This window comes from Chrysemys picta, chromosome 4 (assembly GCF_011386835.1).
Source record: "Chrysemys picta bellii isolate R12L10 chromosome 4, ASM1138683v2, whole genome shotgun sequence".
Lineage (NCBI taxonomy): Eukaryota > Metazoa > Chordata > Testudines > Emydidae > Chrysemys > Chrysemys picta.
The window spans coordinates 128924748-128941487 of NC_088794.1; the positions used below are offsets into that span (position 1 = coordinate 128924748).

Here is a 16740-nt window from a genome sequence, read left to right on the forward strand (position 1 = left end):
ACACTGTATACATATTAGTGCCAAATTCGTGTCTTTTTAAACAAACCATGCAGAGCACTTACCCATTTGATGGTTTGCCAGGATTTCAGACCGTGACTTTTTTTCTGTTTAAACAAACAAAAAAAGTTTAAAAGTCACAGGAGTTGTAGCCATGACAAATCAATAGTCTTAATTAGTAACATGTAAGCTTCAGCAAGTTCAGTGCCAGGCAAATTATTTACTACTTTTCTGCAATTCAATGATATTTGCAAGGAAAATTGTCTCAGACTGGTTTCCCTATTCAACCTCAGGTTAGATGAATTGGGTCGTTTCTTGCATCCTAGAGTCGACTTAGAGGTAATATCATAGGAAGCAGGGCGGATGCTGAGAGCATTTCTTTAACACTTATTAGGGGTAAACGCATTCAGGCTTAGGCCATTTAGTTTGTGGAAAGAGATTAGTTACCCTAAAGGGAATAAGTGCTTTTTTGTCATGATAGAAAACTTGATTAAAATAATGCACTAAATAACTTGATTGAGGGTTAAAAGTAAATTTGTGGTTTTTTTGGATTTTTTTTTAGATTGATATTTTGTTTGCAAGATTAGCACTGCAAACTATTCCTGAGGATTTGGACCTTCGAGATGATAGCCTACTTAAAAATTTAGACATTAGATGCATACGAAGTCTTAACGGTATGTATAAAACTTTGGATTTTTAAGTATCAGTTTCTCTGTCAAGTTAGTGTCTAATGGGGTGTGGGGGAGAGAGGCAGTACAATAAGTATGTAGTTGAGTTGCAAAGTTTAAGTGAACTCATGGTGGCTCAACTTGCCTAGATTTAAAGTAACTTGTGCAAGCCAATACTATGATATGGCATTTTGAAAAATTGGCTGTTCTTTCTGTTAGATTCTTATGCCTTCTTGTCAAATCATGTATTGAACATTGAAGCCTAGAAACTTCAAATTGGGTTGGTTGTGGAGGTCTCACCTAGCACACAAGCTACTTATTCATGAAATAAATAAATATATATAGAGAGAGATATATAGATATAGCAGTCTCTTCCATGGCAAATTAGGAATGTCAAAACACTACTGATTTGAGGCCTACCTAATATCAGGATTACTTGCCAGGTCCTGTCAGACCCTCAATAAATTTGGCAAAGTTTTTATAGTTGATCTAACTTCTGAGGTGTGAAATAAGCATTTTCATTGACTTATCAAAATGTAAGTGTAGATGAAAATTGCATTTTTATATAATGCAACAGTGCTGCAACTCTGTAGCCGGGGTCACATGTTTTGTCACAAAATAGGCATAAAATCTGAAGTGAGGGCTCTTTGGTTTCTGTGGCAAATTGGAACTTCTGACTGCTTCAAGTAAATTTAAAAAAATAGGCATTTTATTAGGTTAAATATGGAATAAAAATGTAATCAGGACAGTATTCTTTGTTCTATTAAAGTCAATTTTATTTGGCCTTCAAATTTTCAGCACCATTGTGCCTTCTGCTTGTGTGAAATGTCTTGGTTAAGGCGCCTTGAACTCCTGGCTCCCACCAACTAGCTGTCTCCCTGAGTTTAACAGCAATAGTTGCCACCATACATTAACTAGAGGAGTTTTGCTAAAATTGGTGAAGCAGTTAAAGTTAGTACTATAATGCATCTGTGAGCTTCAGAGTTGGTACTCCATTGAGTTAATGTATAGTTTATATCTCTCAGAGCTGTTGTTTGAGGCTGTTCCTTTGCAAATTCACCACTGCAGGTGAATTTGCAAAGGAACAGCCATGAGGGCTATAAGCAAAGGAACAGCCATGAGGGCTATAAGCTTAATTTTTCAACATGATTGTTTATATTCTGCAGTCCAATTTTATGTCAAATTTCATAGCAATGAAATTGCTTAAAAATCTGGCCCTAGTTATAAGAAGTCAGGGTGCGACATCTCTGCTCTTCATATTTCTGTTGTTTGTATACTGCTGTTATGCAGGTACCTCCCTTTTGTATGTTTTAATTTTTATTAGGGCTGTCAAGCAATTAAAAAAATTAATCATGCAATAAATCGCACTGTTAATAGAATACAATTTAAATATTTTTTGGATTTTTTTAACATTTTAAAGATATTGATTTCAGTTACAACACAGAATATAAAGTGTACAGTGCTCACTTTATATTTATTTTTATTACAAATATTTTCACTGTAAAAATCAAAATAGTATTTTTTCAATTCACCTAACACAGGTACTGTAGTACAGACTCTTTATCATGAAAGTTGAATTAGAATTATATACAAAAAATAACTGCATTCAAAAATAAAACAATGTAAAACTTTAAAGCTTATAAGTCCACTCAGTCCTATTTCTTGTTTGTCTGAGCGGTTGGCTGAACAAGTTTGTTTGCATTTGCAGGAGATAATGCTGCCTGCTTCTTGTTCACAATGTCACCATAAAGTGAGAACAGGCATTCGCATAGAGTTCTGTAGCGGCATTGCAAGGTATATATGTGCCAGATACGCTAAACATTCAGATGTCCCTTCATGCTTATCTGGCACGTAAATATCTTGCAATGCCGGCTACAGAACTCCCATGCGAACGCCTGTTCTCACTTTATGGTGACATTGTGAACAAGAAGTAGGCAGCATTATCTCCTGCAAATGCAAACAAACTTGTTTGTCTGAGCGATTGGCTGAACGAGAAGTAGGAATGAGTAGACTGATAGGTTCTAAAGTCTTACAATGTTTTGGTTTTGAGTGCAGTTATGGAAGGAAAAGAAATCTACATTTGTAAGTTGCACTTTCATGATAAAGAGATTGCACTACAGTACTTGCATGAGGTGAATTGAATAACACTATTTCTTTTGTTTATCATTTTTACAGTGCAAATAAAAATATAAAGTGAGCACTGTACACTTTGTATTCTGGGTTGTAATTGAAATCAATATATTTGAAAATGTAAAAAAAAATCAAAATATTTAATAAATTTCAGTTGGTATTCTATTGTTTAAAAGTGAGATTACAACTGTGATTAATCATGAGTTAACTGCGATTGACAGCCCTAAGTCTTATATGAATTATCCTTTCTTCCCCAAAATGCTGCTGCTGTACAACATAATAAAAAGCATATGAAAATGTATTAAAAGCAAACACCCTTTTCACATTCAAAACATAAGTGAGCCAAGTGTGAAACTTAATTTCTTGTGCTAATCTTTAGTAGATTTGAAGGTGGGGTGAGGGCAGATTCTTTATTGTTAACCATTGGAGGTAACAGGTGCTTTCTGTTGGCCAGGTTGCAGGGTAACCGATGAAATTTTACATCTAGTACCAAACATCGACAACTTCAGGTTAACACTGAGAGCTATCAAACTGTGGGCAAAACGTAAGTTTAGTCTCAGAAAACAGGTTCTCAATAAATTCTTATCAGTGGTGACTGATGATGATGATGATGACTAACTCTCTTCTTCTGTCTTTTCCCCCCTGCATCAACAGGCCACAACATCTATTCCAATATACTAGGTTTCCTTGGTGGTGTTTCCTGGGCTATGTTAGTAGCAAGAACTTGCCAGCTTTATCCAAATGCAATAGCATCAACTCTTGTACATAAATTTTTCTTGGTATTTTCTAAATGGTATGTTTTAATTTTAGATTACACTAAAATAAAATTGTTTGTAGACACTGAATTTTAGTCTTGTTTCTATGGCATTTCTTCAGCTGGTATCAGGTTAAGTTGGTAGTTTACGAAGTATATTGCTGCCTCTGTTTTAGTGAATTGTGTTATATGGTGAGGTAGAAAATACAGCCTTTTGTTAAAGGTTATATGACATACTACTACAGGAGAGTCTCATCTTATGCACATTTAACATGTGTGAATTCAGCTTTGTGCGGTCAGCAAAAACAAAAAAAGAAAAATAACAATTTAAATACTGTACCTGTAGTGTAGGGTGATTCCTCCCGCCATTACACTCAATGTAATTTTGACTATACGCGATTTTCGTTTTACGCGCTGACAGCGGAACGTAACCCCAGCGTAAGATGACTCGCCTGTATTTAGCCTTTTAAAAAAACCACAAACACAAAACAAAATTTTGCAGGTTTTTAACTGGAAGGTTTTAAAATATTTGTGGTAACTCAGGACCTCTGTCACTTTTCAGATGTGACCCTTGCATAGTCCTAAATCCAAAAGAGCATGAAAATGTTCAAGAATTATTGTATATTCTGAGACATTAAGGAATGATGGTAGTGTGCAAGGGGATTGTTCATTAAAATGCACAGTAAATTTGGCAAAACATGTAACTTGCAGAAAATAGTTGGCTACAATTTCCCTGAAGGATTGTATCTGAGCTGTATGTTCCCTCGTGAGAGATGTTGAGGGAAACTTTCTAAAATCCTTGTACAAAATGACAACTAGATACTAAGTTCAGCATGTGTGCTTTAACTTGCTAACATGAAGTCCATTATTACAGTTCACTTTATCTGAAAGTCCAGTGGCTTCATAGCGTCTGATGGCCCTGGTGTTTTTAGGGGTTTGATTTCTAAGTAGCAAGTTGTTGACCTCATGTCACATGATACTGATTCAGCAGATTGGTTGAAACCCCCTGTTTATAGGGTATTGTACACTCAAAGTATATGCATTGCCAGTTTTATCTGAGGACTTTAAAAACTGTTAATCATGTGCATTGCCAAAGAGCATAATGCACAAATATTGAGAAACCCCATTGCAGGTAATAGTCATTTTTATAATAATTTTAAAAAAACCTAATTGGTGGCTATTAGACTATTAAATGTACTTCTTAATTGGCGGTGCTCTATAGGGTTAAGGGCATCTTGAAGAGAAGAAGTGTTGCATTTCATTTAAAAAGTGTTTCATTCAGCATGCTTTTTCTTTAATAATCTGGATGGAAAAACCTTTAAATTTAGTGCATGTAGTTCATAATAACTAATCATACAGCAGTGTACCATAGTCACAACTGATAGTTTCTTCCCTAGATTGTCGATGAACAGAACTAGCATGAAGACAGAATTAGTAGTACATCTTTTCAGAGGTGATTCTTTCAGTAATTCAGCCAGAGGTTATGCGTCTATTACAAGAGTGCTCAAGGTTCTGTGGCCTGCAATGTTCAGGAGGTCAGACTAAATGATCAGGATGGTCCCTTCTGACTTAGTCTGAGTATATTTGAAGAGCAATTTAAAGAAGTTTGCTTTACAGCTACTTGTTTTTTTCATTCCCTTAATTAAGAGGCTCAAAGTGCTTTGTGCTGATGTGTTGGAGCAAATTGTTATAAATCCATGTAAAGTCTCTAGCTCAGCGACTAAAAACCGACAGTAGACTGACTTGACTTCAAGGGGAAAAAAAAGTCATCTGATGCTGTGCCAGGAGGGCAAAATGAAGAAGAATCACATTCAAACGTATTGTATGTTTTACGAAATAAGTCATTATGTCCATTAGTCTTATTCAGTGCTACAATCTTTTTAAACAGGGAATGGCCAAATCCAGTGCTATTGAAACAGCCAGAAGAATGCAATCTTAATTTGCCTGTATGGGACCCAAGGGTTAGTGTATTATTTTTTCCCCCTATAAATTACACTGTATAGTAGAGTAAAATCAACTGCTTAAAGAAACCCAGGGAAACTTTATTTTTAGATTATAAATGAACTTAATGTGTGGATATTACATTTTCTTTTTGGTAACTTCATCTATAATTCTTCTATATTGCGCAGAACATAATGAGTTTACATTCTGTAAACTACGTTTAAACTCCAGATTTCTCAGTAACTATACTTCTTGTCCAACTTCAGCAGTACGTGATCTAAATAAATGCTTGCTAAATGCTCCCTGTACAATTTTTATATAAATAGATGGATACACTAAAGCAATTTATTAGAACATTGATCACACTTCTTTACGACATTTCACTTTCTGGGTGATTAATTAACTTATTTTCAAAATTGTGTTTTAACTGCTGTGGTGTATTTGTTGTAAATTTTGCAATAATATGTCCTTTGTGGTTTGGACCAAAGGGGAATACAAATATTAAAAAAACAAAACAAAACTAAACTAACTTTGCCTTTCTTTCAGTTACCATAATTTTGACCTCTCTACTTCGTAGCATCTCCATCAATATATTTTTCACTTTAAAAGATGAAAAACATGCAAGGACTCAGAATAACATCCTATGCTAAAATTAAAACTATTATTATTTAAGGTGTAAATAGGGGGGTATTGACAAATGGGAGATGTACTATTTCACCAATCGTGAAATGTTCTTAGGGTTCATCTTAGAGTGGGGGGACCAGTGTGAGCACAATAGGCTTGAAGGCTGTACTGCATGACCTATGTTTTTAAATATATTTTCTGCTTGCTTTGACAAAAGTCTACATTTAAATAACGTCTGGGTTGTGATGTAAAGTAAGATTAAAACAATGTTCTTAAGTCACCCTATTGTTCCTGTTGTAGGGGTTTGAGGTCAGTGTGTGATGTTACGAACCATATGTGCTGTAGTAGCTAAACAAAACAGGGTAAGTTAAGGACAGGGTTTCAGCCTTAACTTTAAATTTACAACCTGACAAAACACAAGATCACTAGCTTAACATTATTTAAATGTAGTTTTGTCTTTGCTGTTTCCTTCTTTTATTTCCCCATGTGCTGGTTTTTAACAAAGGATATATTAACACAAGTGCTGCTTCCCTCAGGATGCACAGAGCCTTTCCTCTTAGACTGGCTCTTTATTTTCAGTAGTGTTATAGGTATAAATCAAACATCCTATTTCAAAGGGTTTCAAGACAGCTGTTTCTCTGAAGGTGTCCAAGGTGCTCAAGTGGTAACGAGGTACCCGTGTTTCAGTATGATCACAGCTTCCATTGCAGATGTAATAATAGTAATAAATTCACCACTAATCTATTTCAGTTGGTGTTTTTAGCTTTAAAAACTACCCAGTATCAACAGTGAGGCATGCTGATAGTTTATGATCTTCCCTGTTCTATTTGAGTCTGGAATAACTTCCACAATATAGTTTACCTGTAGGAATATGCAGACAAGATGTTATCCTTGAGTATTCTCAACTTCTGTGCACAGTTGTTCAGTCTAATTTGTATACTAAGATCTCATTTGTTACGTTGGAATTTAAGATTCATTTTAGCAAAGAGAGAATTCCAAATTTTTTTATTTTGTGTGTGCTTGAAGAAAACTGATTGGCTGTTGTTATATATAGGTAAATCCCAGTGATAGGTACCATCTTATGCCTATAATTACACCAGCATACCCACAGCAGAACTCTACCTACAATGTGTCCGTTTCTACACGGATGGTCATGGTTGAGGAGTTTAAACAAGGTAAGTATTATCTTATGCTCTTATATATTCCAAAAGACTTTAAAATAATTCCATCATAGGCACAACATTGTTTTGGAATAATTAGTTGGCAACAGGCATCCTTCCTAAAGCAGCTGATTCAGTCAGTTGTCTTTGCTTCATATTTTGTCTGTAACTTTGAAATTTAATAGAATATTTATAAAAATTCCTATTTCTTCCTTCCAGAAATTGATCATTATTAATTGGAAAGTAGCATTCTCTGTAAGTGGGAATCATAGCCTAACAATTGGTTCTTTCTAGGCTGTTTCAGGGGTCTTACAGTCTGCATTACCATGTGGAAGACTACAGTGAAATTCTGTCATCTTTGCTGGCAGGTGCTAGTGGTGCTAAAGAGGCAGTATGCTTAGCTCTTTAAGAAAATTGGGAGAATGGTACCTTGCCTCAGTTGAGTTAAACCTTCTAACAGTCAAAGGACATTTACTGAGACAGTCTTGGCCAGGCAAGGCCTTGATGCACATGGGGAAATACTGATAATTCTCATCAGGGTGTTGTGCTCACTCTCCCATTTCTAATAGTCATCTGTCGCAACACATAACCCTCATCCCGAAGAGCATTTAAGCCCTATAAGGAAAACCTTTTCCTCTCCTTTCTGGGTTTAGCACATTTCCTCTGTGGCATGTTCAGCCTTATTCCAAGAAAGTGAACAAGAACCAGGAGAGAATAAAATTCTCTGGTGGTGTAGAAGAGCTTTGCAATACAATAGTCTGGTCCAATTAACCTTGTAAGAAAATTTGTAACAACACACACTGAGTAGCTGATGACCATATATACAAAATATCACTGGGAGCAAAGGTTGTTGGAAGAGAAGACCATTGGATTAAAAAAGAGCAAATTAGCAGTTAACTTGAAATAACCTTTGTTTAGTTTATGGACTGTTTTTGTGGATACTTGGTGTGGATCAACTGTGTGAAAAAGATTTAAATGTGTTTTTATAATTCAGGTCTTGCTATCACAGATGAAATTTTGCTGAGTAAGGCAGAGTGGTCCAAACTTTTTGAAGCTCCAAACTTCTTTCAAAAGTACAAGTATGTATTTCATGGCATGGCAGACATGTTTAAGTTTTTATCATTTACAAACAAAATTAATGGTACTTTATAGACAGGCACTTGCATCAGTAGCATTAAGTATGGTTGAACACTTCCATTAGAAACCTTTAAAGTGTTATATCTTTTATAAAAAAAAAAAAAAAACCCTGAAAGTTCTCCGTTTTGTTGGAGGGTATTTCTCCTGGTTGAGTTTTGCCTCTCTTACTTCAATTTTTGATAAGAAACTTAAATAACATGATTATACTGCTTTTCTTCTTTTCCATAGTATAATTAATCACGCTGATAGATGATGATCAGATATGCAGAATGTTACTGGAGAGCTATAGAATTAGTATGTTAAAACTAGGATACTTGAGTTAGAAGTTAGTTTGACCAATTGTTGAAATGTTCTAAGTGGTGGTAATGAGCTGCTATTGTCGATAGAGAGATTCCCAAAATCAAGTAAAGTAAAATGAAGTCTGCCTCCCCACAAACAAAATATTTTTTTGAGGAAATTAGCCCTGTAAAGTAGATATTTAAGACTGTTCCACTAGAAAGATGTATTTCTTTTACCATAATGGTAAACAACATAAATTTTAATAATACAATATATCCTTTAGTACATCTGGCAGCTCAACGGACTCAAGTTTTTACTAGTTTTTTCCTCAGTAAGAAATAAAGCTCATCAAGGCTTCAGAATATATTAATACTTATTGCAGCTAGTTTATTTCTAACTGCCATGTAATGCCTTTACATTAAGGAAAAGACGTGCAGAATTTTTATCCTTAAACATTTATTTTTAAGAGAAATCTAGGAAATGAGTTCTTGAGGCCTAACAGACATTTTAAGGGTTCCTACTGGTATGTTGTGGTTGTAGGGGAGAAGCTTGTTTAAATGTATACTGGATTTGCTGAAAAAATGTAATTTATAATAAATACAAATTATTAAAATATATGGACTACATTTTATTTGCCCTCAGTTTTGTTGGAGACCCACTTTTGGAATTAAGATTAAATATTTTCTATAATTCTGTTCCTGTTTTGGGTGGTTATGTATTAATCTAAACAAGATTGAAATATACAGTTTTCCCCCATTAAAAAAAGACTGATGACCATCATAATGTGTCTGTGTTTTGTTTCTGTATCTTTTGCATGATAAAAGCTTTAAAACACCTGAACAGCTTTTATGTTGTATCTTGGAGATTCAGTTTGAAAACTTTTTAATGGATTTCATTAAGGTGATTTCATTTTTTTATAACGTGAATTTTTTTTGCACTCCGTTGTTAGCACTACCCTCTAAAAACGCTGAAAGTACATGCCCTTCCAGTTTGTCAAATGCTCTCTCCCAGTTTTGAAAGTAACAGACGCTAACAGGGCTGAGTTCACTTGAAATAAGACCCATTTAATATAGTTTTATATCCTGGCATGTGCACCAGCATCAGTAATTACAGCAGCACTGCAATGGACTAGTCACTGCAATCAGTGAGTGCACAAGCTTTGTAGGTTCTACTTAAAATGACTGACTTTCCAATTTCTTGAGTATGGAGTGGTACACGGAAGCCTATTAATATTCAGAATTGGGAGGACTTTGAAAGTAATAATTACAATGTATAGAAGAGATTTATTGGTCTTTTAAAACTTTGATTAGTCACTTTTAATAACGCTAAATAAAAATGCATTATCAATAATAATAAGAAACTTGGGCTACTTTGGCCAAACCTTTTGATCTGAAAACTAGATTTTTTTTCAACCTTGTTTTTATCCTTGTACGGTTCAAACCTCTTATTGCTGAAACTTAAAAATGTTTGGTGCTGTACAAGACACAAGATGACCTGGTTCCTGCCTTGAAGTTCACCTTTTAAAATAATTTCTCAAACCTGTTTGACTCTTACCCCATAAACGCATAATTTAAATACGTGTATCACTATTAATGAGAATTGCCTTGCTAAACAATACGTCAGCAGCAGAATAGACAGTTAATTTCTCCCAAATGAATTTTTAATTTAAGTGAATTCCAAATGGTCTAGAGAACTTTGGGGGTTACTATATATCCTGAATTGCAGGGGTTTCAAAATAGAAAAGATTGTCTGATTTGTCTGACTAGTTCACAATACTTGCTTCAAATTTGAGAGGCCAGAGCTCAGGCTGTTTGCACTTGTTACTGTTTCCATTTTCTAGATGGGTGAACTATGTTAAGGAGACAACAGAAAACATCACATCTGGACTGTGTGCCTGTACAAAAATTAACAAACAAAAAGTTACCAGCATGGTATAACATCTGACTGCAGTTACATGACAAAGTGAAATGGTTCGGACTCTTTCCATATTAGAGTTTAGAAATAAAAAGTGTATGGTAATAAAATACTCTCCATATACAATGACTTTAAACACATTGTACAAACTTCAGTAAACAATATCAGTTGTAGTAAATAAAAAATATAGAAAACTTTAAAGGGGTACTTTACTTATTAATGTATCTTGTGCACATAATAGGACTTACATTTATTAACTAAATATAACTAAACCTAGATTTGGAGAAACCTTATTTAAAGTAGGCAAGTCCGGATGGGTACCCTCAATTGTTCATTACAATATTTTTTCCAAAACATTCTGAATGAAAGGGGCATAATAGGATGTATGGCTTTTGGCTTTTTATGTGATTATGGATATATTCATTCAGTAGTCTTGATTTTTAAAAAATTGTTCAGGAAGAGACATAATGGAAGAAAACTCAAATGTTTCTGAAAGGAGTATACTGTACTTCCCAGTAGTGGTCACACTGCTAAAAAAATATTGTAATAGCTGGATTATTATTTTCTTCTGACATCATGGTAAAGCAACAAAGATATTGTAAAGTTAAAAGAATTATGTAAGAATATCAGGGATTGAAAATTACAATAAGATGTTACTTGCTATTAGTCATAGGACCCATGACAACTTTTAAGGTCCAATGTTTTGTGAAGCACCAGTGGCTAGAAGCTAATACTTTCTCACTGGAAAGCTGGAAATACTAGATATCCTGTGATGAAATTATTTCTCACCCTGCTATGCAACACAAAATCCTACCTTAATCACAAAATCTGGTTATCTTGATTTTTCCCTTCCTTCTCCTCCTCAATTCCAACCTGTGTTCACTGACCCTGTCTAAACAAGGATTGTTAATAGACTTGAGTTTATTTAAAATCTGGATTTCAGTAACTGTGGTTTAATTATTTAAGAGATTTATAATCAGAATATGAAGCATCCTTCTCTAACCAGTCAAGGATTTTAGATTTATCAAGCTGTTTTCATAGAGTTGTTCTTAAAGGCCTTTAAAGCTCCTTTAAAGAGCAGCTTCCAACATACCACTGGAAACTGAGTGTTTTTAAATACCTGGAAATATGTCCACTTCACTATAAAAATCTATTACTAGTAAGGTTCATTTCCCATTGTGAGAGATCCTGTTGGTGTGTCAAGTAGAACAATTTAAAAAATCTAGTACTCATTAAGAAGAGTTGGTATTAAAATTACATAACAGTATAAAGTCAGATAACATAGTAGTAATATTTAAAAGAACCTCATTTTCTGCTTCAGGTGCATGAATTTTCGTGCAATAACATTGCTGAATTCATGGAATAGCACTCCGAAAAGGATCAGTTATCTGTAACTGTGACGCTGCACATTTCTAAGTAGTGTTTTAGTTCTGTGGGATTTAAACGGCTTATTAGTGGTTACTCACAAGTATGTTTTTAAAAACTGATAACATTGTTTTACTAAAAACATTTCTTAGCATCAAGTGCTTCATGATAATACTAACATAACCAAATGAATCTTATAGTAAAATTTCATTTTAGCCACTTTAAAAAGAGAATAAATTTCTTCCTCCATGCCCCCTTTTGTTTCTTAAAGTACAAGCCTTTGAATTCTATTAGTCCAGAATACTTTTAGCCCATTTTCCCCCTTAGACCAATGTAAGGTATGTGTGTGCATATTGATTGATCTGTTGGTTTTGAGTTACTTTTATAGTGACTTGTGGACCTGCAAGTTTTCCCAAGATTTTGTGGAATAGTATCACATTTCACTATTATTGACGTCGCAATTTTCTGGACAGTCTTATTTATCCACTAACTTAAAAAAAAAATCAGTATGTGTAACCATGAAATATACTATGAGAGCCCCACATTTTACTGGCTTAAAAAAATTAGGCCCCAATCTGGAAAAGATTTAGGCATGCATTAATTTTACACAGTGTGAGTAAACCTATTCAGTGTATAAATTTACGTGTCTAAATTTTTGCAGGTTCAGGTCTTAGGCATGTAGGGTGGAGCTTTTGAGACCATTTTACAAGATCATCTTGAAATTATTATTCCATTAATCTTAAAAAAAAAAAAAAAAAAATTTAATTCAATCCTTGTCTTTAAGTGAGGTTCCCTTGCCCATCCACCTCCCTTGAGCTTAACTGTTCTAGTTTTTCCTTCATTAAAAATATTTTGGAGTTTTATGCAGTTAGAGATTTTTGACTCAATATATTGAAAACCTGTAAATATAGTAGATTATTCTAGAGTAAATCCTGAAGTCTCAGATTAATGGGGAGAGGAAAGACTCTTCAGGAAGCTTCAGGAAAAATTGTTTGGAAAAACTCTTAAAGTTGACACTACTTATATTACATTTCATGGCTATATTTACCTTTTTGATAAAATATTCAAACTAGTGTATCAAATCAGTCATCTAGCTATGTCTTGAGAAATAAGGTAATTGTGACTAAAACACCAGACTTCCCTATGGTTGAACTCTGAATATTTGTTTTTTACTTTTATTAGTTTTGCTTGCACAACATGAGTAGCCTTCTGCAATTGGCAATTTAAGTCATAGTCTCAGTTGAGATTTTGGCTTAAGTGCTACTGTATTTCCATGCATTTATTACCCTTTTGTTGATATTAATGCAGCTGTGGACATCAATGTGAGTTGAAATTTTTTTGGAAAAAAAAAAATGTAATACCAGACTCCTCTGCAGCCTTTTGTAGATTGTTTAAGCTCTTTATTATAAGGTGCATATTATTTTTAACTGTTTATTTTATTCTTCTGTCTGGGTTTGTAGCTTAAACTAATAAGGATGTTAATAACTGTGAATGTCCAGTGTCAGACATACATAGAATAGTCTGTTATCTTTATCTCCAAAGGCATTACATTGTACTTCTAGCAAGTGCACCAACAGAAAAACAGCGACTAGAATGGTGAGTATCATGCATGCTGTTTTTTTATTAATTTTATTAAATTTCAAAATAATTTTATCCAACCAACGTGGGATGTAAATGAACAAGTAATACATAATTTTTTTTGTAAAATAAGTGAAGATTGTGTTCCAGAATTAAATAGATGAAGACAATTAATGTTGTTGCTCATCTTTCATTAATCCAGAAATTCATTAAGGAAACAGAATGAAGGAGAATATTATTGGCTGCAGTACTCTATTTGAAAGAACCTGCAAAGGTTTAAAAAGATATTACCTTGAGTTTTATGATGTATGGCGAAGGCCTGAATAGCTAGATCTCATTCCCTCTCCCCTGGTTTTTATTTGGGGTTCTCAGATATTTGAGTTCTCTCACCTTAGTTGAAACGGCAGAGGTGTTGAATCTTCAACAAATATATCTTTTTCTCACATGTTTAGGCGTTAGAGTAAAATAGCTGTTTTAAAAAAAAAAAAAAACTTCATCTGAATATAAATTCATTCCTCTCTCAATTTTCTGCCTTCGGCCTTTCCTGGTTAGGGTAATATTTGATTTCTGAAGACTTACCAATGCATAGTATCTTAATTACTACACCCAGCAAAATCTTTCATTGTTAGTGTCATTTTGGGCACAGGCAGTTTGGACAAGGTCATCATAACTCCAAGACAAGATGATGTGGAATTCCACTGAACAAAGCTACGTGGCTTTGTTGGAAAGTAATATTAGAATATTGGTCTGGAGTGAGCTTGTCTGGCCCAGTATTTAGTTACTTGGTATTTCCAGATATTGGTTTAATCAGAACAATTTGGCTTTTTTCCTCCCAGAAGTGTGTTGTATTTCAGGTATTTTTAAATTGCCACTTATTAAGTTTTTTTTATTCATTCAGGGTGGGCTTGGTGGAGTCAAAAATCCGTATTCTAGTTGGAAGCTTGGAAAAGAATGAGTTCATTACACTGGCTCACGTGAATCCTCAGTCATTCCCAGCACCCAAGGAGAATCCTGACAAGTAAGCCAAATCCTCGCTCCTTCATGCAATAATTGAAGGACATTTTATCCAGATAACTGTAAATTTACAATTTACGTTATTCAAATCATTTACTGAAATGGATGAACATTTAATTAAAAGTAAAGTTAACGAATGACTTACGTTGTCAGCAGTTATTGTAAAACTTGGCATCCCCTTACGTGAAAATCACTTGGCTTGCAGACAGATACTTTTGTAGCAGTAGGAATACCTTAATGGAGTGATACAACTTTGCTAATTAGCACAGTATATACTGTGCAAAGTTGCCATAATACTAACCTGGGTATTCCCCTCTTGTGCTGCAATTGTCTGAGTGACTCTTAGAGGGGGTCATAGAATATCAGGGTTGGAAGGGACCTCAGGAGGTCATCTAGTCCAACCCCCTGCTTAAAGCAGGATCAATCCCTAGACAGATCTTTGCTCCAGATTCCTAAATGGCTCCCTCAAGGATTGAACTCACAACCCTGGGTTTAGCAGGCCAATGCTCAAACCACTGAGCTATCCCTCCCCTCCAACTATTACCAAAGTCTGTTGTTATGCTTTTATTAGTAGCAAGGAGAGTCAAGCAAGAGTCACAGACTCAGTCTCTTATTGATTTCATTATCAGTCTAAATGACAGCTTAGTTAGATTTGGAGTTTTAAAATACATCTATAGCTAATAGTTTTTGTGCTTTAACTTGCCAGTGATTTAATGTTTTAGGAAACACTAATGTCTGGTATCTGTATGAAGAAAGCAAGTGCATGTTTCAAAACTGACATTAGGACGTTTGGCAAGTTCTGGTTCTATTATTTTGCTTTTCAGACTGTTAGGAATGTGTTTTGGGGTTTGTTTTGTGTGTGTTTTGTTGGCCAGAAAACTGCACTTGACTTGGTATTTTCTATGTATCAATTGCCATAGCCAGATTAGTGAGAGGTTATTTATGTCAAGTCTGAGGTTGGGAAATAAATTTTTGTGAACAGTTCTAATGTGTATTTTTGCAGGTGTAACATTTTGACTTTTATGTGTTGTCTGTAGCATGTAAAGCATTTTCATATTGAATTTAGCTTTAAAATCAGTGCTCTATTTCATTATGAAATATCTACAGAAAGTCCATGTGACCTTCTACATAGGCTATTCAGCAAGGCAGTGGCTTCTTGGATTGGGCCCATTGGTGGCTGCTATAAGCATAATTTAGTTGCATGCCCAAAAAGTGAATTTGGACAAGAGTATTTATAGCTCTGTCTAAAATAAGAAATTACTAGATAAAAAATTGTGATTAATTGCATGATTAAGCAATAATAGAATACCATTTCTTTAAATAGTTTGGATGTTTTCTACATTTTCAAATATTTTATTTCAATTACAACATCACATACGAAGTGAACAGTGCTCACTTTATTTTTTTATTACAAACATTTGCACTAGAAAAAATTAATTCACCTTATTGAAGTACTGTAGTACAATCTCTTTACCATGAAAGTTGATCTTACAAATGTAGAATTATGTAAAAAAGAATAACTGCACTTAGCAATAAAACAATGTAAAACTTTAGAGCCTACAAGTCCACTCAGTCCTACTTCTTGTTCAGCCAATCACTCAGACAAACAAGTTTGTTTACATTGGTGGGAGGTAATGCTGCCCACTTCTTGTTTACAATGTCACCTAAAAGTGAAAACAGGTGTTGGCATGACATTGTTGTAGCCGGCGTCACAAGATATTTGTACCAGATGTGCTAAATATTTATGTGCCCCTTCATGCTTTGGCCACCATTCCAGAGGACATACGTCCATGCTGATGACCTGTTCTGCTCAATAATGATCCAAAGCAGTGGGGACCGACCGGTCATTTTCGTCATCTGCGTCAGATGCAGAAAGTTGATTCTCTCTTTTCTTTTGGTGGTTCGGGTTTTATAGTTTCCACATCAGAGTGTTGCTCTGTTAAGACTTCTGACAGCATGCTCCGCACTTCGTTCCTTTCAGATTTTGGAAGGCACTTAAGATTCTTAAATCTTGTGTCTAGTGCTGTAGCTATTTTTAGAAATCTCAGATTGGTACCTTCTTTGCGTTTTGTAAAATCTCTCGTGAAAGTAGTCTTAAATCGAACAGCATGTGCTGGGTCATCATCAGAGACTGCCATAAGGTGGAATATGGGTAAAACCACGGAGCAGGAGATATACA

General features: G+C 34.7%; 1 protein-coding gene across 8 annotated transcripts in view; it reads left to right on the forward strand.

The window, feature by feature from the left end:
• PAPOLA (poly(A) polymerase alpha) overlaps positions 1 to 16740 on the forward strand; it is an 82761-nt gene that overhangs the window by 27241 nt on the left and 38780 nt on the right. For 5 of the 8 annotated variants that reach the window (XM_065593566.1, XM_005307015.5, XM_065593564.1 and 2 more), the window contains 8 exons: positions 560 to 671; positions 3250 to 3339; positions 3450 to 3588; positions 5438 to 5510; positions 7169 to 7289; positions 8269 to 8353; positions 13512 to 13565; positions 14446 to 14565. In XM_065593566.1, coding sequence (XP_065449638.1) covers positions 3503 to 3588; positions 5438 to 5510; positions 7169 to 7289; positions 8269 to 8353; positions 13512 to 13565; positions 14446 to 14565 — 539 coding nt within the window. In that variant the 5' untranslated portion in view covers positions 560 to 671; positions 3250 to 3339; positions 3450 to 3502. The remainder of the gene's footprint in view (positions 1 to 559; positions 672 to 3249; positions 3340 to 3449; positions 3589 to 5437; positions 5511 to 7168; positions 7290 to 8268; positions 8354 to 13511; positions 13566 to 14445; positions 14566 to 16740) is intronic. The other 3 variants (XM_065593568.1, XM_065593565.1, XM_065593567.1) reach the window with 1 other exon arrangement.